The sequence below is a fragment of the Mobula birostris genome, chromosome 21 (assembly GCF_030028105.1).
Source record: "Mobula birostris isolate sMobBir1 chromosome 21, sMobBir1.hap1, whole genome shotgun sequence".
NCBI lineage: Eukaryota > Metazoa > Chordata > Chondrichthyes > Myliobatiformes > Myliobatidae > Mobula > Mobula birostris.
Genome location: NC_092390.1, coordinates 22,783,417 through 22,806,143, shown reverse-complemented (window position 1 = coordinate 22,806,143; position 22,727 = coordinate 22,783,417). Strand labels below are relative to the sequence as shown.

Genomic DNA, 22,727 nt, shown 5'->3' with positions numbered 1-22,727 from the left:
TACCCTACACATCAAAGAGAAAACCACTCCATATTCTGCAAACCTCCAAAAGAAAAGTGGCTATGTTTGCTGAAAGTCATTCACCACCATCTTAGGAGTTCACATCAGGAGGTCCACCAGGGAGTGTCCAAGGCCACTTTCAGCTACTCATCAATGACCTTCCTCTACCATGAGGTAAGAGGTGAGGATGTTTGCTGATGATTTCACTATGTTCAATACTGTTTGCAACTTCTCCGCAAATGCAATACCTATGCCTGCATGGAACAAGCCGTAGACAACAACTAGGCCTGGGCTAGTAACTGGGAAGTAACATCCACATCATAAAATTTTCAGGAGAAACAACAAGGCAAAATAAATTCTAAACACGTACTCGTGACAGTCAGATGTATTACTGATACTGAGTACCCATCCCTCAACATAATGGGCATTACCATTGAACAGAACCCCAACTGGATTAGCCACTTAAATACCAGGGCTACAAGACCAAGTTAGAGGCTGGGGATTCTTTGGTAAGTGACTCACCATCTCTCACCCAAATGTACTTCCATCATCTGCAGGGCAGAACACAGGAATGGGACATTCTCCAGTTGTGTGGATGGGTTTTTCTGAATGTCATCCAGAAGAAAGAGACCCAATTGACTGCCACCCCATAAGCCATCGAAACATTCATTCCCTCCACATCCAGCACACAGCATTCACTGTGCACATCACCTACAAAAAAACACTAAACTTCACAACACCACAAGACCTAACACCAAAGGGGGCTGGGATTACAAACATCTGCAGAACTACACACCGTCCTGACTCTGAAACATATCACGGATCATTCACCTTTGTAGGGCCTAAGTCTGGGAAAACCCTTCCCGGTGGCACAAAGGGACTGCAGCTGTTCAAGATGGCAGCTCACCAGCACCTTTTCAAGGGCAATGGGCAATAAATGCCTGGCTTTTGAAAGTGAATATAAAAGAAAATGCCTGCTTATGGTCAGCTCCACATTCAGATTGCCAGCATCGCCCACAATCCGTGTACAAATCAATCCTCGTCCAATCACTACATTCACAGCAAGCTCCGTTCAACACAACCCTTCCTGCTGAGGGGAGTGGGGCTTATTGTGAATATGGTGCATCCTGCTCCTTCAACAGTAATTGCTGACACTAGAGCTTGCCAACTCACACCATGCTTTCCTTTCGTACCCCTGCTCACAGCAAGCGCTATCCACCGCGGTCACAGCGAGAGCCACCAACAGCCCATGTCCTACCCAAGCCATTCTAGTCGATCACGTCAAAGAGCACAGATGAAATAGAACATGGAAAAGTACAGCACAGAAAAAGGCCATTCAATCCACAATATTGTGCTGAACCAGCTAAAAAGCAAATCAAAAACACTCGACATTAATCCCTCCTACCTACACCATGTCCATATCCCTCCATCTTCCTTACGTTCATGTGCCTATCCAAACATCTCTCAAAAGCCTCTAATGTATTTGCCTCTGCCACCACTGCAGGCAATGCATTAAAAAACATACCCCTCACATCCTCCTTGAACCTACCCCCTCTTGCCTTCAATACATGCCCTCTGGTATTAGACATTTGAACCCTGGGGAACAGATACACAATAAAAACAACCCCAATACTGCAGAGCTCAGTGGAATAACAAGCATTGGAAAATAACCCCCTACCCACCTGCACCAGGCTACCCACAGTAATTGAGAAGGATGGTGGTGAGGGGGGGTCGGTTGATGGTGGAACAGTTTGCTATAGCTATGCAAAATATCATTTGTGATTTTGGTAAACACTGTAAAGGTATAAAGTGATTTGGAGGTGATACTATCTTCCTGCATAAGACCAGCCTTGTGCTGTGAGGTGGCTTTGGAAATTTATTAAAAACCTATTAAGTGCCCACATATATTTCCTCCTGAAGTCAATGGCTTTTTAAACTGTGTGGCTATATGTGTTTTCACAGCGTAACAGCAATTTCAACTTTGGAAAGTGTGATTGATGGATTGAATTGCCTGAAATAATGCTTTCATCTTGACAAGCAGAGATACCAATTCTTTTGCATTAATCTCGAGTTCTAAATTTTCAAATTCAGCTTTCAAATTTGGCAGACGTTGTCAGAAAATGGCATCCTGAAATCAGGCAAGGCAGATTCAGAGGAAGATGGAACACTTTTGATGATCTCTTCACATTTACATTGTCCTCAATAAACTCGCTTTATTTCAATAAGCTTTGTATCTGAATGAAGCCCCAGAGAATTCACAGAGGTTCTCTGGAAATCTTCTGATCTTCACTCCAGTATTCTGCAATAGCATCATTAATGTTACTTTTTATTATCTAAATCACTACAAGAGCCACGACAAAGGCCTTGAATCTTGGTATTATGGGTGAACGTTTTAACCAGTCCATTGGAAATGAAATTAGAGTCAAGGCATAGTGTTAACAAATTACAAACAAACATATATACTTAATTTGAACAAAACAACTCAACTCTGCAGGCAAATACTTCTACGGAAATATGGCAAAACTTGAATATTTAATTTATACGAGAGGCAGATTGCTGTCCCCAGATGGAATCAACATGAGGTCTTCCAGTAGTCCAGCAGAAAGAACCTTACCTTTTTTAATGGATACTCAATCAGCATCCAATCCCCATTCTAAAGGAGGGATATTTTCTTCGAGGCAAACCCATGAAACGGTGAAATGTTTATCAAGATATTGATTCTGTGCCTGGTACTAATCTGACATTAGATCTACAGGCACATTGTGAAAACTGGATTTATGCTGGATAAATGGTTACAAAAGGATTGGTGAAAAATGGAAGTGAAGGCTTTGATAAACAAATTTTGTGAATAATTACCTGCTTGTCATTTTGAAGTTGAAATAATTCATAGACTGAAGGTGACAGCATGCACCTTCATTGAAAAATAGATACAACTTTCCTTTCCTTCAGATTTATGTATAGTTGCTCTTCAATACTCTATTTAATGCAATGTCAGGAGTTAATTGTGCTTCCTTCTGCCGTAATCCATACCAATAAAGTTTTGATCTGAGAGGTCTGGGAAAGTTATGACTTAAAAGCTAAAATGAAAAGGATGCACCCAGCCACAGGAAGAAAAGGTTTTTGGTTTCATTACTAGGATCTGATGCATGAAAGATACTAAGTTCTGGTGTGAGTGGAAATGGGGCTGAGGGAGATATCTGTTCCCAATTGGGGAGTGACAATGGAGGATTGAAGAGGATGGGGTAAAGGTTTAAGTAGGGTAGTGTCTGCAAAAGATTGTTCCTCAGTTTAAGGTCCATTCATTTAAGCCAAGATCTTGTGCTGTCATGGGATTCAAAACCACTGCTGCACATTAGTTTCTATCAAATCTACAGTATGCATTTCTACAGTATAATCTACAGTTAGCTTCTAGGCCTGCCATAAAAATGCATTAGTCTGCATACATACAGTATGCCTCAGAATTAGAAGGGTCAATCTGCTCCATCAAGCTAACAAGAGTAATGCACATACAGTTAACAGAAGAGATTCTGCAGATGCTGGAAATCCAAAGCAAAATACTGGGGAGCTCAGCACATCAGGCAGCATCCATGGAAAGGAATAAACAATGTTTTAGGCTGTGACCCTTCATTGGGACAGCGATAGGGTTAGCAATGCATAAAAACTTGATAAAAGAAAGGGTAAGTGTCAGACCCAAGTCGCAGAACTATTTATCTCAGTCACACCATTCATTTGAAATATTTATAGCTGGCAGGTGCAAATCTTTTAACTTTGTATTTCTCCGATATAAGTTCTATTAACATATGATCAACTCTGTACTGTTTCATCAGAACACAGGCACAACCAATAATTCGTTTAATTTCCTTCAAATGACAGGGTTAGTAGTGAAGAGGGCAACATGGAGACACTTTGATTAGGTAGTCCAGATGGTGTTAACTTCCACAGTAGATGCAATGTAGTCCACGTGTCAAACAATACAGCCAAAACATAATGCCTATCAGTGTTCAACTTGTCTCTTTGTTGCTAATCTTTTTAAACACCACAAGCACAATTGGCCAGCAACTATACTCAAAGCACAAAACATTTGAGAGTTCAGAATGAAAGTCAGATGCCATTACATCAGTCAAAACTCACCCAGCATAGGTAATAAGAGAGCTTATGAATAAATAAGAATTCCTAAAGGAAATAAATTAACCAGGAAACTACTGGCTGGTTTTATTTAGTTCAAATCTGGCCTGGACTTCCTGGAAGAAATAAATAATGGAGAAAGACTGCATCCATAAATACAATATACCATGCTCCATTGAGACCTGGACATCATTTTTATCTTGCATTTTTCTTCACAAGGTAAATGTTTAATAATATTTGAAAGACCTCATTCAGTTTGTATTTGGATTTAATTCCAGGCAACCAAAATATAAACAACATGCACAAAGAAATAATAATAATTTTCTCAGCATAAATGCATATAGAACTTTAATTTCAGCTCCAGTTGTATCATTTGCCTCAGCACATAACATGATTTGTACTAACACTGGATTACATAGCCCTGAGGATTTAAATGAGGAGAGTGCACCAGTACATCAGCAAATGTCAAATGTATGCTCAGCTCAACATTGTACACACTGTAATGTTAGGTTGAAAGATTTGTAAGTATTAACTAGAGCAGATTTATACCAAGATAAGGATGAATTTTGACACCACTGCAACAAAATTATATCTTGCTAAACAAAATAATTTGTGAGGGATTAATATTGAATAGATATTTTAATGACAGAAGAGGACAGATTGTATTTATAAAATAGCATTTTTTGTACCTTCATCTCAGATACCATTACAGCAAAGTAATATTAGTCACCTTTCACAGGAAGACAGAGGCCCAATGCCTTCAAGTCTGTGAGTCAACTGGAGGCTGAAGGCCTCTTTGTGTGTCTGAGTAGGTGGTTGGAAGAGAGGAAAGGAGCTTTTTTTTTTTGCTGTTATTTTGTTTTGTTGTCGTTGTTGTTACTGATGTTGTTCTGCTGAACAATTTTGACATTGGAATGTGTGGTGACAGTAGCGGGATGCCCTCAATGCCACTTCTTGTACCACTCTCAGGGTGGAGGAGCAACACCTTATATTCCATCTGGGTAGCCTCGACCCTGATAGCATTAATATTGATTTCTCTTTCCTGTAAAAATTTTTACCCCCTCTCCTTCTATTCCCCACATTGGCCTCTTACTTAGTCTCATCTGCCTTTCACCTCCCTCGGGTCCTCTCCTCCTACTCTTTCTCCTTTTATCCACTCTCCTCTCCTATCAGATTCCTTTCTCCCCTGCCCTCCTTCAGTTTTCCTACCCACCTTTCACATTCTAGCCATCCTCCTTACTGTCTCCCCACCTTTCTCATTCTGGTGTCTTCGCCTTCATTTCCAGCCCTGATGAAGGGTCTCAGCCCGAACCGTCAACTGCTTATTCATTTCTATAGATGATACCTGATCTGCTGAGTTCCTCCTGCGTCTTGTGTGTGTTACATCCTTAAGTTGTGTTGATTCTTAATGCAAGTGATACATTTCAATGTATTTTTTGATGTACATGTGATAAATAACTGAATCTGAATCTTAAGCTGAATCTTAAGAGAAAAGAAGATGGCGGCACAACACAGCGCGTAGCGGCCACTCCGGAATGAATATCGGTTATCTGTCAAGTAGGTTGCCATGCACAATCCTGATTTTATGGAGACGGACATGAGAAGCACAGCGGAACATCTGGCGAAACTTCTGAAATGCCTGTTTCGCTGCTGCTGCTACTGTGTGATCCAGAATCTCCGGAGAGGAAGGCCCCGAGTCCTTGGCTTTGCCTGTTGATTGGCTGCCGGGGCCGGGGTCGAAGTGCTCGGCAGAGATGGTGCTCGGTGCTCGGTGTCGGAGGGTTGGTCAGAGGCTCAAAGTGTTTGGACGGACTCAAGAGTCGGCTGTGGTCGGGTGCTTCCAGGGTGCTGCATCGGCAAGTTTGCGGCGCTGGAGGTTCATGGCAGGGAGAGTTTTTCTTCCTTCTACCGTCTGCGTGAGATGATGGGGCTATCGGGACTTTGAGACTTTTTTTTACCGTGCCCATGGTCAGCTCTTATCAAATTACGGTATTGCTTTGCACTGTTGTAACTATATGTTTTAATTATGTGGTTTTTTTTTCAGTTTTAGTCTTGGTCTGTCTTGTGTTTCTGTGATATCATACTGGAGGAACATTGTATCACTTCTTAATGCACGCATTACTAAATGACAATAAAACAAGGACTGAGTGTTCTCATAATCTAAAAGCTGAATCATTCTACTTTAAACTAAGGGAATCTAATCTTCATGTACTACCAAGGTGCTCTGTCACCTGGAGGTAAAACTGCAATCCTTCTACATTGGCTCATTAAAATCAGAGACTACAGCAATTTGTTCTTGATTGAAGTCCCTTGACAAACCCACCAAACCTCCTGGCTCATAGGATGAAAGGTAAGGTAGTGCAGCGGTTAGAACAATCACTTTACAGTGCCAGTGATAACCAGTCAGGGTTCAATTCCCATCACTGACTGTAAGGAGTTTGTACGCTCTCCCCGTGACTGCAGGAGTTTCCTCTGGATGCTCCTGTTTCCTCCCACATTCCAAAGACACACAGGTTAGCGTTAATAAATTGTGGGCATGCTAAGTTGGCACCAGAAGCATAGCGACATTTGCAGGCACAATTCTCGCTGATTTGATTTTGACTAAAACAAAGATTTTCACTATATGTTTCAATGTTTTGTTGTACATATGGTAAATAAAGCTAATCTTTAATATTTAGATTTAAACAGATTACTGAGTTTTTTTGGGTACTGAAGGGTCATTTATTATCTAAATATATATCCCTGAGATTCGTCTTCTCCAGATAGCCACAAAACAAAGAAAGAACGTGAAAGTTGCTCAGAGAGAAACAGCAGACCCACCCCTACACAAAAGGAACAACATCCCGATCATCAACCCCCCAAGCCCACCTCTCCCCGCACACAAAAAAACTAACAGGACATAACAAGAACATCATCTCCCAAACCCATCCCTCGCACAGCAAAACAGAAAGGAACAGGTGAAAAGCACAGAAAAATACTAGTTAGATTAGTGAGGAATTCTTAGATTAGTTCTTTTGATGTGGCTTCCTCCCATTCCCCAATGACCCACATTTTCAAATTATTATTTTAATGTCTTATTCTATTGTCATTGAGTGATAGAGTAATAGAACATGAAAACAGGCTATTTTGCTCAGATCGTCCATGACAATCAGGATATTCAACTAAAGCTATTTGTTCCTAAACCCCTCTTAACCTTTCCTGTCAATTGCATTTATTCAAACAACTCACTATAAATCTGTATGCCCCACTATCTCATGGATCCATGGACGAGCATGTATCAGCTCTTTTCAGTATCCATTCTGTACTCTCTTACTTTGGTTGTTGTCTCTAAGTGTGCTTTCCCACATTTTCAGATTCAGAATCATTTACTTATCACATGTACATCAAAACATACAGTGAAATTCTCGGTTTGTGTTAACAACAAGCACACCCAAGAACGTTCTGGGAGCAGCCCACGAGTATTGCCACACGTTCCAGCACCAACATAGCATGCCCACAATGTTCAGCAGAACAAAACAGAACACAACAAGCAACAAAGAAACAACAGCAAAATAAACCCTTCAAATGAAGTGCGAGGCAGTCCTGAACTTACTGCATAAAAAGCTGGTTAAAGCAGAAACCTCATCACATTTAAAGAAGTACATGGCATTATACTTAATAAGCCTTAACCAACAAGCTGCCATTACATGACCTGGTGCTTCCAACCAAACTGCCCTCTTGCTTCTGCACTGGCTGTTCATATTGTAAATCATCATGTGGTTAAGTCAGTGGAACAGAGACATGAGTTTGGATCCCATCACAGCAGCTGGAGAATTTGAAGTTCAAGTAATTAAGTCAACAATTTAAAAAAAGAAAATGAGACTTGGAAATGGAAGCCATAAAAACCGGTCTGATCAATTTAATGCCCTTTAGGAAAGAGAAATCTGCCATCTTCATCAAGTCTGATCTTCACGTGATCGCAGACCCCATATGGTCATCGGAAAATTGATTTTTTCGGTTCAGGAGCAGTTAAGGATGGGTGTTAATTAACATGGTTGCTTGCAACATCTACACCTTGTAAATGAGTAAACAAAAAGCTCCAGTTTCCTTTTCCACTTTGGAAGCAAACTGACTTTTCAATACAAGATTCTTGACTTTCAGTCAAGTAGCTTAATTTCCCAATTCGAAACCATGCCTCTAGCTAACAGGTAGTGTTGCTAAATCATAAGTTCTGAATGCCTCTCCAACTTGACTCCAGGCTGCTTGCAGCAATGTCCTGGTGCTTACATTCTTGGAGACGTCAGGGCAATCCTGCCAGGGCTGGCAACCTTCAGTCCAAATTATCTTTATACAGCAGACCTCAAAGTATCAAAAGCACATCCAATTTAGTCCCAGTTCTCATTAAGATGGATGATAAATGAGCCACAAGTGCAAAGTTGGGTAAATAAGCTTCATCATTTTCATGATATCATCCACAATTTCCTACACTGTGGTGATACTCACTACAGCTTGAATTCAATCTCCACAGCTGCAGTAATGATGCCATCTGCCAACTCTCCAGGACGCCAGCCACTGTGGCACCAATTATTCCAATTAACAGCAACTGGGTTAAGTGTTTAACAGTCAGAAAGGTAGCTTCATTGAGAGTGCTGTTACAAATTTAATCAGCATTTTTGTTAAGAAGTTCACACATTTGGCATCCCACAGGAATATTTACACATTTCACTCCGACCTGGGACAATGCACTCCTAACTAGTCACAGGAGTTTGCTAACAATTCAGTTCTAACTTGATTAGACTACATATACATCATTTTCTCAATTCTTTCCTGCTGTTACCCCGACTTGTGACAATTTGGCACTTGAAGGCTTGGCAAAATTTGTAAACACAGTTATTTTTTGGCTTGTCCCTGTGAGTTTTGTGAGGCAAGGGTTTGGGAAAGACTATTTGTAGCAGTGTTTCATAGATGAATGAAAAATTGGAAGTTTGAAACAATAGAGCCCACACAAGTGGGAAGAAGTGTTCAAACCTCAGACTCGCCCTTGAAATTCTATATTCTATTTCACTTCCCCTTATCTAAAAAATGCAGGGTTGACAATTTTGATGTGGTCTATACCATTTGCAGACTGTGGAGCATAGAATCCTCAAAGAAAAAGCCCCTGGTCCCCTCCCCTTGAAGAAAATACAACTGCAGTTCATTGCAGCACTATCATCGCCTTATCTTATAAGCGATTGTTTTGTATTAGATTCACAAACTCTGTGGAGAATATATACCACTGTTCTCAATTAAAGTGTCTAATCACTGTAAGGGCTATTACCTTTCTCATGACATATTTTTGAAGAGTAGCTTCATTAAACAACTGAAATTTGAATATTCTGGAAATATTTCTGAACGTCACTGCTAATAAAAACTAATGTAACTCCAACATGGCTAATCACTTTGCAAAGAATAAGCAAAAGAATATAATAACTTACATTACTCATATATTCCAGTAGTAGATCTTGAAGTGCCTGGCGAACTGCATTGCACTCTGCTATTATATTCTCACGGTGTTGGTCACGCGTGCTGGAAGAGTCTGCCATCAAAGCAGCTTCACGGACAATATCTTCCAGCCTCTTTTCCAACAGAGGTCTCAGTTGATCTTCATGGACTGTAACAGGGTCAATGACAATAACACTCTGCAAAATGAGAAGGAAACTCTAATAAGTGTTATTAAGGATCCTTATTATAGTTTGAGTTATGACATTCGATAATGGCTAACATTAATAAAAAAGAACATGCGATTACAAAATGCCTTTCACAATCTCAGGTTGCCCCAAAGACTTCCACAGCCATTATTTGAAGTTTAACTACTGCTGTAGGGTGTGAACGGTTGTAACCAATGTGTGCATAATAAAGTCCCTTAATTAGCAATGAGATGAATATCTACTGTAGATAATGTGGGAGAAGTTTGATAATGTCAGAAAATGTTTAGTGGCATCACTGTTTCCCTCCCTAACCCATTATAGATCAGGCATACAACTGGGGCTCCACACATCATTACGACATGGTTCAGCTCCCAACAAATACTCTGTCTCTCAGTACAGCAGATATCCAATAAGAGTCATTTCAATAGGGGCATGCACCAGTTGAAGTTACATAACACTGGCCAGCATACACAACAAAAAGAGTTCTTGTCTAAATGGCACTATTGTAGGTGAACACAAGAGATTTTGCAGATGCTGGAAATCCAGAGCAACACACGCAAAATGCTGGAGGTCGGGTAGTATCTATGGAACTAAATAAGCAGCTGACATAATGGCTGAGACCCTTCATCAGGACTGAAAAGGAAGGGGGAAGTTCCAGGATACGTAAGAACATAAGAAATAAGAGCAGGAGTCGGCCATTTGGCCCGTCGAGCCTGCTCTGCCATTCAGTAAGATCATGGCTGATCTGGCCATGGACTCATCTCCACCTACCTGCCTTTTCCCCATAACCTTTAATTCCCCTACTATGCAATAAAAAAGATGGGGTGATGGGACACAGGACTATTTAGAAAGTGATAGGTGTAGCCAGGTGGGTGATAAGGGTATAGAGCTGCAGAAGAAGGAATGTGATAGAAGAGGAGAGTGGGCTATGGAAGAATGGGAAGAAAGAGGGACCCTGGGGGAGGTGATAGGCAGCTGAGGAGAAGAGGTAAGGGGCCAGAGCGGGGAATAGAAGATGAGGGAAGGGGAAGGGAAAACAAATCTTGGAAGTAGAATTCAATGATCTTGCCATCAGGTGGGAGGCTACCTAGACAGAATATGAGGTGTCACTCTTCCACCCTGAAAGTAGCCTCATCGTGACAAAAGAGGAGAATATGAACTAACAAGTTGGAACAGGAGTGGGGATAAGAACTAGGATGGTTGGCCACCGGGAAATTCCACTTTTGACAGATGCAGAGGAGGTGCTGAACAAAGCAGTCCCCCAGTTTATGTCAGGACTCACCAATATAGAGGAGCCGCATCAGGTGCAGTAGATACAATAGATGATCCCAACAGATTTGCAGGTGAAGTGTTTCCTCACTTGGAAGGACTGTTGGGACCCTGAATGGAGGTAAAGGAGGAGGTGAATGGGCAGGTGTAGCATTTCTGTCTCTTGCAAGTGTATGTACAGGGAGATTAGTAGGGAGGGACGAATGGACAAGGGATTCTGTGTGGGAAGTGGAGAGATGGGGGAGCCAGAAGGTAAAGATGTATTTGGTGGTAGGACCCCATTGAAGATGGCAGAAGTTCTAGATTAATGTAACATTCCACTTTGAGTCACAGCCGTATTCGTGAACAATAAAAATTAAACAAATTTGCACATCCAATTCACATCCAATAAATTACAAATGAAATTGCAAGTCATTAGAAAACCCATTAAACAATTGGGAGGGTTTTGTTGTTAAATCAGTGGTTCCTATTTGGCTGCTTGTGCCACTAACTGGCTATTCTGCACACATTATCATCCTGTCTAACTTGCCTGCCAAATACCGAGAGCTGCCCAGAAATGTGCATTCATGATTTGTACTTGAAACTATAAGCAAATCAGCACCCTGAGTGCCAAAGTAATTACCCTGCTTGGCCCAATTCCACTTCCACTTTGTTTTGGATAATATTGGATCTGTCATCTGAGTTCTGAAAGCTCCATGAACATTATATCATTATTCCCTTTTTTTCCCAGAATGTATTTATTTTATTATTTGTCATAATTTTATACTTTTGCACTGTACTGGTGCCTCAAAACAACAAATGTATAAGATGGTGATAATAAACCTGGGTCTTATTCTGATTCTGGTCAGTACACTTGTGAGAACTTCAGTGCTCTTCTTCAAATTAGAGCTTTATACTTTATTGTCGCCAAACAATTGATACTACAACATACAATCATCATAACGATATTTGATTCTGCGTTTCCTGCTTCCTGGATTACAAATCAATAGTAAGTATTAAAAATTTAAATTACAATTCATGAATAGAAAAATTAGAAAATGGAAAGTAAGGTAGTACAAAAAAACCGAGATACAGGTCCGGATATTTGGAGGGTATGGCCCAGATCCTTTCAAAATTCAAGATTGCTTATTATCTTTCTTCGGTACATGAGTGTACATGAGAACAAAATGATTGTTATTTCTGATCTGATGCACCTTAAAAAACAGCCAATGAGGGCAAAATTCCTGACCACAACACACAAAATTTACCACACAACCAATCAGCCACAAGACCTCCTCCCTGCATCAAAATTGAGTTTCCATAATGATGGCCAATTAGCAGTTGATAACTTTATAAAGGCCAAGCATTCAGACAACACCACAATTAACAGCACACTGATGATGTCTCCTCCTATGGTGATGAAACATTTACAAGTAAATTGCCAAGATCAGAGAACAATTCAACCCAACCAAAAACACAATAGGCATAAAGAACAGAATAAAAAAAAACAAAAAACACAACAAAAGCAACTTATAAAGTACAATGTACAAGTAACTGCTTTATATATAGAGACTGATTGTATGTACATAAAGTGATGCTCAGTGATGTGTATGTAGTAGTGGTGGGAAGGGTTAATAAGTTAATCAGCCTGATGAAAGCTAAGGGGAAGTAAGTGTTTTCGAATCTAGTCGTCTTGGCATGGATGTTGTGTCACCTCTTCCCTGATGGAAATAGGACAAACAGTCCATAAGGAGGGTGGGTGGGACCTTTCATGATATTGCTGGCCTTTTTCTGGCACCTTTCTGTATATATCACCTTGATGGCGGGTAGGCTGCTGTTAGTGATGTGCTGAGCAGTTTTAACTACCCATTGCAGATCCCTCCTGTCTGCTAGAATGCAATTTTCATTCACCTCATCTGAAAGACTACATTTCCAATAGTGCAGGGTGTGTCAACCCGGACTGCATACTCATCCCTCTGATCTGAACACAAACCCACAGCGTCATTACTCAGAGTCAAGCACTGCCACTGCGTAACAGCCGACACTCCAACACGAGCAAGTGGTGGAAGGTCCCAACCAATAAGTTTTAACCTTGGAAAAAGTTAACCATTGTTCATCAAAGTTATTTAAAGATTCAGAAATTCATGGGTTTCACACAGGAATTTCTAATGATGGCTCCACACCTCTGTTTAACAGTTCCTGATAAAGAAAACCGCCCCCATAAAATGAAACCAAATTGAGCCCGATATATCACAGCCAGAAGTGTTATTTTAGAAACACACATCAAAGTTGCTGGTGAGCGCAGCAGGCCAGGCAGCATCTCTAGGAAGAGGTGCAGTCGACGTTTCAAGCCGAGACCCTTTGTCAGGACTAACTGAAGGAAGAGTGAGTAAGGGATTTGAAAGTGGGAGGGGGAGGGGGAGGGGGAGGGGGAGGGGGAGATCCAAAATGATAGGAGAAGACAGGAGGGGGAGGGATGGAGCCAAGAGCTGGACAGGTGATTGGCAAAAGGGGATACGAGAGGATAATGGGACAGGAGGTCCGGGAAGAAAGACAAGGGGGGGAACTCCCCCTCCTGTCTTCTCCTATCATTTTGGATCTCCCCCTCCCCCTCCAACTTTCAAATCCCTTACTCACTCTTCCTTCAGTTAGTCCTGATGAAGGGTCTCGGCCTGAAACGTCGACTGCACCTCTTCCTAGAGATGCTGCCTGGCCTGCTGAGTTCACCAGCAACTTTTATGTGTGTTGCTTGAATTTCCAGCATCTGCAGAATTCCTGTTGTTAGTGTTATTTTAGATATAACTTTCCTACTGGTGCCAGATATGTATGGAGAATGATTTTCAAAAGCAATGTACATTGGATGAGTGAAGGGTCGGGCGATGGATATCATCAGGGAGATGCATTAGGTTTTGTATCAGAGCCTAATTAAAGGCAAATAGCAATCTGTCATGATTAATCAGATGCTGATGGGCAATCTGATTCCTAAAAACTCAATAAAGCAGCTGCTACTTAGAGTAAGCATGCTGGCTATTAAAATGGAGGCATAATATAGAACAAATTCACCCCAATAACTCCAGACCATCAAAAGGTTAAATTATGAAAATGAGTTGCATGCAGATCGACATTTGCTGGTTTACACAGTATTAAATATTGATTTGATTGAACTCCATCAGAATTTGAAAGGATAAATTGACAGAAGCATTCTTTGCTCTTGGGAATATGTAGAATATGTGAACATAGCTCAAATCCTCAAGCTAGACAGGCCAGAGCTAGGAGAAGATCTTGTTTCGTACCGCTTATAGATATAAGAGGCTTTTTAGCCCATCCGACATAAGTGGTCTCTTATGTCAATACCATAACTCCTTTTTCCCATAACTTAGAAACATAGAAAACCTACAACACAATACAGGCCCTTCGGCCCACAAAGCAGTGCCGAACATGTCCCTACCTTAGAAACTCCTAGGCTTTTCCCATAGCCCTCTATTTTTCTAAGCTCCATGTAGCCATCCAGGAGTCTCTTAAAAGACCCTATTGTTTCCACCTCCACCACCGCCACAGCTGGCAGCACATTCCACGCACTCACCACTCTTTGCGTAAAAAAACTTATCCCTGACATCTCCTTTGTACCTACCTCCAACCACCTTAAAACTATGCCCTCTTGTGCTAGCCACTTCAGCCCTGGGGAAAAGCCTCTGACTATCCACATGATCAATGACTCTCATTATCCTGAACGCCTCTGTCAGGTCACCTCTCAACCTCCGTTGCTCCAAGGAGAAAAGGCCGGGTTCACTAAACCTATTCTCATAAGACATACTCCCCAGTCCAGGCCACAGCCTTGTAAATCTCCTCTGCACCCTTTCTATGGTTTCCACATCCTTCCTGTAGTGAGGTGACCAGAATTGAGCACAGTTCTCCAAGTGGGGTCTGACCAGGGTCCTATATAGCTACAACATTACCTCTGGGCTCTTAAACTCAGTCCCACGATTGATGAAGGCCAATGCACTGTATACCTTTTTAACCACAGAGTCAAACTGCGCAGCAGCTTTGAGTGTCCTATGGACTCGGAGCCCAAGATCCCTCTGATCCTCCACACTGCCAAGAGTCTTACCATTAATGCTATATTAGATTAGATTATGAGAACACTCAGTCCTCTTTTTATTGTCATTTAGAAATGCATACAAGCATTAAGAAATGATACAATATTTCTCCAGAGTGATATCACAGAAAACAGGACAAACCAAAGACTAACACTGACAGAACCACATAATTATAACATACAGTTACAGCAGTGCAAAACAATACCACAATTTGATAAAGAACAAACCATGGGCACGGTAAACAAAAGTCTCAAAAGTCCCCGAGTCGATCGACTCCCGAGTCCCTGATAGCAGGCGGCAAAAGGGAGAAATTCCCTGCCATAAACCTCCAGGCACGGTCAATTTGCCGATGCCTTGGAAGCAGCCGACCACAGCCGACACTGAGTCCATCCGTACGAAAACTTCGAGCTTCCAACCAGCCTCTCCAATACAGCTTCCCGAGCGCTTTCGACCTTGCCCCCGCCGCTGAAACACGCAAAACCGAGGATTTCGGGGCCTTCAGCTCCGGAGATTCCGGTTACCACACAGTAGCAGCGGCAGCGAAACAGGCTTTTCAGAAGTTTTCCAGATGTTCCTCCGTGCTCTCACGTCTGTCTCCATCAAATCAGAATTGTGCACAGTCCCTCCCCTACTTGACAGATAACAGACATCATCACCGAAGTGGCCGCGCACGCTGCCGTCACGCCGCCATCTTCTCCTCCACTCCATATTCTTGTTTGGATGCTCATTAACTCCCACCTGATTCTCCGACCACCCATCTGCATGAGGGGTAATTTACAATCAGCAAACAATCTGCCAACCAGCCCATCTGTTGAATGTAGGAAATGCATACATACTAACTCCACACAGCACTGGAGATAAGGATTGAACCCAAGTCACTGGAGGTGTGAGGCTGCATCAGTACTTATCTGCACCACTTTGCTGCCCTATAAGGGGTGAGTATTTACAACTGAGGTGAAGAGACATTTCTGCACTCAAACTTCTGTGAACTTTATGATTTCCCAAATTTGGAAGATGACGGAAGGTCCATGGTTAAATATATTCAAGGTTGAAAATGGAGGATATTAGAGTGCTGAGGAATCAAGAGATGGGATTAGGCACAAAAGCAATCTTGTCGTAAAAGAGTTGCCTTTCTCATTATTAAATAGCAGTGTAGGCTTGAAGATTTGTGACATGCTCTAGTACATTTCTTATCATAGTGACAGACAACTCAAAAATGTCCCTTCAGCCAATTTATCCATGTCAATCAAGATGCTCATCTAAGCTAATCCCATTTGCCCGTGTTTGGCCACTATCCCTTTAAACATTTTCGAACCATGTACGTGTCAAAATGTCTTTTAATTTTTGGTATACCTGCAGCAACCACTTCCTCTGGCAGCTTGTTCCATTTATGTACCACTTCAATGTGAAAATGTTGCTTCTCTGGTCTCTGTTAAATCTTTCCCCTCTCACCTTAAAGCTATGCCCAATAATTCTTGATTTCCCTACCTAGGGGAAAAATTCTGTGCATTCATCCTATCTATGTACCTTGTTATTATACATACCAGTAAGCTCACCCCTCAGTCTCCTACACTCCAAATAATAAACTCCTAGCCTGCCCCACCTCTCCTTGTAACTCAACTCCTCAAAATCCTGGTAACATCCTCATAAATCTTTTCTGCACTTTGTCCAGCTTATTGACATCTTCCCTATGGGAAGGTGAGCAAGAATGAACAGAATACTCAATGTGCAGCCTCTTCAATGTCTTGTAAAACTGCAACAAAACACCACATCTTCTATACTCACTGCCCTGACTGAAGGCCAGCTTGGCAAAAGCCTTCTTCACCACTCTAATCCAACAGAATCCCACAGTAATTCCAGATAACTTTCTTCACTATGATGCCACCTATCTTATTGCCAACTGCACTTACTAACCATTCCTTGTATATTCTCATCTAACTTGTTGATTTACATGACAAACAACATGGGGTTCATCTCTGGCCCTGGGGAACACCATTGGTCATGAGACTCCAGTCAAAATGGAATCTTCCACCATCACCCTCTACTTCCTACCATCAAGAGACTTCTGTATCAAGTTCCATGCGATCTAAACCTCCAGCCTACAATGGACAGCCTTTACAAAAGCCTTACTGAAGTCTATTTAGCCCTCATCTTGCCCTGATAGACCTCCTTGGTTACTTCTTCAAAAAGTTTGAACAAATTCGAGAGACATGATCTCGCATGCACAAAGCTGTGCTGACTATCACTCGTCAACCCATCTTTAGACCTTACCCCTCAGGATCTACTCCAGTAACTTACCCACCTCAGATGTTAGGCTTACCGATTTGTTTTCCTTCTCAAATAGACACAACATTAACCACCCTCTTCCTGGTACCTCATCAATTACCAGCAATGTTACATATACACTCAGTGGCCACTTTATTAGAAGTTCTCTTCTCACTGCTGCCATTAGGAAGGAGGTGCATGAGCCTCAGGTCCCACACCACCAGGTTCAGGAATAATATTACTCCTCAACCATCAGACTCCTGAACAAAAGAAATATCTTCACTTACCACAAAACTCAACTGATTCCATAATCTATGGACAGGTTTTTAAGGACTCTATAGCTCACGTTCTCAATATTTGTTGCATATTTTATTATTATTATTATTATTATTATTTCCCCTTTGTTAGTATTTACCCTGTTTGTCGTCTTTTACACATTGACTGTCTGTTCATCTTTGTTGTATTTTTCCATTGATTCTATTGTGTTTCTTTGTATCTACGGTGAATGCTCGTAAGAAAATGAATCTCCGGGTAGTATATGGTGACATATAAAAAAATTTACTTTGAAGTATGAATTTTGTACACCTGTATACCTACTTGTTAATGCAAATATCAAATTAGCCAATCATGTGGTATCAACCTAAAGCATCACCCGGCTTACAGGCAGCTTCTACCCCACTCTTATAGGAACATGGAATGGTACCTTTGGACGATAAAATGGAAATCACAGTTCTACCTCATTATGATCTTGCCTCATCTTGTTTACCTGCACTGCACTTTCTCTGCAGCTGTCACATTTTATTCTGCATTGTTATTGTTTTACTACCCCTGAGGCCTCCAACGGTCAGGAATGAACTTACTGTGCACCAAACCTACATTCCCTACAACATCTCATAAAAGTATTTTTCTAGTTGTAAAGCATTGTAAATGGCACCACATTCCTTTGAAAGATCGAATGCCTGTCTGAAACATTCTTGATACTTTCAGTGGAGGAACTTTATTACTATTTCTGCATAGCCAATCTATCTATCTATATACTACTAAAATTCTCATGCTCTGTGACCTCCAATTAGCCCAAACAAGTGCATTACAGCGGCACTTTTTTTTTGACTAAATCGACTTAAAATACATTAACTTACAGAATGCATGCAAAGTTCAGGGTTATATATTCGTATAAAATTGCTCACTCGTCAATCAACAACCCGAGCTGATTCCAGCTTTAATGGAAACAGCAACGTGACACCACAATGCATGTGCACGGTCAGCCTCAGCAGCGCTTCACGATGCTCACAGCAGCCACACCAACTGCAGCAAAAAGGCAGGGCCATCACATCCATTTAGGAAAGCGCCAACCACATCATCAAGAAACATCAGCGTCCTGGAGGTTTTGGTGTTACTGCTTCATACCTTCTATCAAGCATTAGAGTAAAAAAATATGGACAGCCTAATTATGCGGCATGGAAAGAGAAGGGGGACATTATGGTCAAGACTGCACTACCTTTCTCTCAAAGGGTGCCCCAACAGGTCACCGGGTTGTCTAGTTGTTTTTAATTTGCTATATCTCTTAGTGTAATGCTTTAAGTTCCAAGTTATTTAAAAATCAGAACCCAAAAATCAATTAATTGAAGATATTGGAAATGTGAAATAAAAATATAAAATGCTGGAAATAGTCATCAGGTGAGAAGACGGAGAAAGGAATGAAACAAAAATTTCAGGCCGATTACGTTTCTTCTCTTCCGAGCATTTCAGTATGGACCATTTCAACTATTTTCATTACTATATCAGAAGAAAGGAAGAAGGCTTTCTGACTCAGCAGCGGAACTAGTTTTGTCGAGAAAAGCTACCATTTTGCGCAAGTTGATAGGGTGATTAAGAAGGCGTATGGAGTGTTGGTCTTCATTAGTCAGGGGACTGAATTCAAGAGTCCTGAGGTAATGTTGCAACTCTAGCCTGTCCTGGTTAGAACACACTTGGAATACTGTGTCCATTTCCCATCGCTTCATTATAGGAAGGATGTGGAAGCTTTAGAGAGGGTGCAGAGGAGACTTGCCAGGATACAGCTGGACTAGAGAGCATGTCTAATGAGAATAGGTTGAGTGAGCCAGAGATTTTGCCTTGGAGTGAAGCAGGATGAGAGGTGACTTGAGAGATGTGTACAAATGATAAGTGGCATAGTGGTCAGGCCAGAGACCATTTTTCAGGGCGGAAATGGCTAAGACAGGGGAACATATCTTTAAGGTGACTAGAGAAAAGTGTAAGAGGTAAATACTATATGCAGAAAGTGGTTGGTGCATGAAACGCCTTGCCAGGGATCATGTGTGAGACAGATTCATTAGGGGTATTTACTAAACTTTTAAATTGGCACATGAATGATAGAAAAATGGAGGATTATGCAGGAGGGAAGGATTATATTGATCTTCGAGCTGATTGAAAGGTGGCACAATATTGCGAGCTAAAGGGCCTATTCCATGTTCTACAGTATGGTCTATGTTCTATTTCACTCCCACATGTGGAATCCTTCCACTTCCTTCTACTCTATTAAAGCAGTGTTCGAAAATTGGTGTTGTAAAGCAAGCCTTACTGCCAAACATCGGTTAAGGAAAGCTTTCAACCCTTAACGGAAATTCAGATAGGATTTATTAAAAAATATCTTTTACAAAGCGAGGTGTGAATCTGCTGCTGGATTAACTGTGCTTTGAAATCAAAGTCATTTTCTAAACCTAATTAATAAATTTCACAAAGGAAACACATCCATAACCCCGCAAATGTTAAATTGTAAAGATTCAATTCAAATAAATGTCATTATTTTAACACAATTGATTAGATGACTGATTTAGAGTGAAATATTTTCGTGTGATTGTTGCTAATCGAAGGCTTTGCAAATTTTACTTAGATCCTTTGAGCCATAGACTTAATACACAAGATTAAATACCTTTTTTTCCCATAAAGCGTGGAACAACTTCATTTCAGAGTTTAATGGCATCCCAACTTTCTGGACACGACGTGATAAGAAGCATAGATAGAGTGGACAAGCCAGAGACCATTTTTCAGGATGATGCTGGAAATCCAGAGTAACCCATACTAAATGTTGGAGGAAATCAGCAAGTCAGGTGGCATTGATGGAGCAGAATCAACAGTTAATGTTTTGGCTGAAGCTTTTCATCAGCACTGGAAAGGAAGAGGGCTGCATCCAAAATAAGAAGGTGGGGGAGGAGAAAGAATACAACCTATATTTTTTGCTTTACCAATCTGAGTTTGGCTTCATTATGGCAGTAGAGGAGGCCCACCCACTTTCCCCCTCACATGATCTCATTGACTGGTTATCTCCCCAGCCCCCTTAGATGTTGCATGACTTGCTGAGCTCCTCCAGCATTCAAAATACAAAATGGTGGGTAAACTTGGAGTGACATAGAAAGCAAAGGTATCCGAACCAATAGCCACAGAAAGCATTAAAGCATTGGGTGATGATGTACCTCCATTAAATCTTTCCACAGCTTTGACTGTTGGCTATGATAAATTCAAGTTAAGTCTCAGCCAGGACTTAGCTTTGTTGCTTAGTGGGTAAGACTTTCTGTGTCCCAATTCCATGTGACGGCGCCCGCATTGCAAAGGTCCAGCCATGGTGCAGGGCCCTGCTGCAAAGGATGAAATCAGATTCCCTGTACATCTTCCCACTGCAAACGTTCTGTGGATACCAGTGGCACTGCAGAGACTTCACCGTGGACCACATATGCGGATCAGTGTACAATGCACACAGCTGTGGCACCACATGAAACCCCGTTGATGTGAACACAAATACATTCAATCAGCAATATCATTGCTATGGATAAAAACACAGATGCAGGATTACTCCACATCTTGACAACAAAAGCAAATGACAAGCAACACTGAGAAAGACCAGAACCATAATGACAATGGTCATAATGTGGATGATCAGCCATGATCACAATGAACGGCGGTGCTGGCTTGAAGGGCCGAATGGCCTACTCCTGCACCTATTGTCTATTGTCTATTGACTCAGGAAGTACCAACAATGCAGGACTTTTCTTCTTTTTAATAATTGCACTCTTGGAATACCATATTCAGTTCCGAACGTCTCATTACAGGAAGGATGTGGAAGCTTTAGGCAGGGTGTGGAGGACATTTATTAGGATGCTTCCTGTATTAGAGAGCATAGCCTATGATGATAGGTTGAACAAGCTGGGGCTTTTCTCTTTGCAGCAAAGGAGGATGAGAGGCGTCTTGATAGAGGTATAGAAGATGATAAGAAGCATAGATCGAGTGGATAGCCAGAGATATTTTCCCAGCTAACACAAGAGAGCATAATTTTAAAGTGATTGGAGAAAATTATAAGGGGGGGATGTCAAAGGTAGGTTTTTTGAGTATTAGATGCATGGAGTACCCTGCCAGGGGTGGTGGTAGAGGCAGATACATTAGGGGCATTAAAAAATTCTTAGATGGACACATGGATGACAGAAAGCTGGAGGAATGTGTATGAGGGAAGCGTTAGATGGATCTGAGAGTATAGGTTGAAATGTTTGTATATCATGGGACAGAGGACCTGCTCTGTTCTATAATATTTATGTCCTATATATGCAATTTGAACAATGGAGAATGCAAACACAACATGGCGTACTGAAGCAGTGGAAGACCCACCTTCCAGTTTGGGACCCCACTGTAATCCTGGAATAGACTAGAGTGAGGACAATTTGAGATCAGGGTGTGCTTTATCTAATATGACAGCATTTAATGCTGTCACAAGGCGCATGAAATGGTGGGGTTGGTGTAATCCCAACATATCTTTCTTATTGAGCATAAAAAGAAGAAAAGATGTAAAGAGGGAGAGCAAGAGTATTCATGATATCTAAAAATTGCTATTAATAAAGGGGAAATTCATTTCAATCAATGATATGATGCATTGCTTTTTGCATATCATGTCTACCTTAGATTAACTGTCAGGTAGCCAAAAAAAACTTCCTAATTAACCTTCCTCTTCTCTACCTGTAACTGCAGTAAATTTGGTTTAATTATTGTGCTGCTGGGATAAGTGATGATCTGTGATGTGCCGGGTCTGACAGCTTGCCAGAAAATGTGTTGCTCATTTTATCCAGAATACAGTTTTTGGTTAGAAAAGGCAGGAACTGCAAATTCTGTGCTTGTTGTTTAAGTTCCCTGTAGCCTCTTTCAAGCACAGCAAATGAAATGTAATTCCCACTAGAATAGTTAGTGCTGACATTTATTTCCAGGCACGATAAAATTAAACAAAAATATTTAAAGTATGTCATATACTCTGAGGTTGTAATTTTAATAAATAATGCAAAATTTA

General features: G+C 41.2%; 1 protein-coding gene across 4 annotated transcripts in view; it reads right to left on the bottom strand.

Annotated features, from left to right (window-relative positions):
• LOC140185675 (catenin alpha-3-like) overlaps window positions 1–22,727 on the bottom strand; it is a 1,719,142-nt gene that overhangs the window by 1,385,004 nt on the left and 311,411 nt on the right. For all 4 annotated transcript variants that reach the window (XM_072239175.1, XM_072239176.1, XM_072239177.1 and 1 more), the window contains exon 7: window positions 9,579–9,782. In XM_072239175.1, the coding sequence (XP_072095276.1) occupies window positions 9,579–9,782 (204 nt within the window). The remainder of the gene's footprint in view (window positions 1–9,578; window positions 9,783–22,727) is intronic.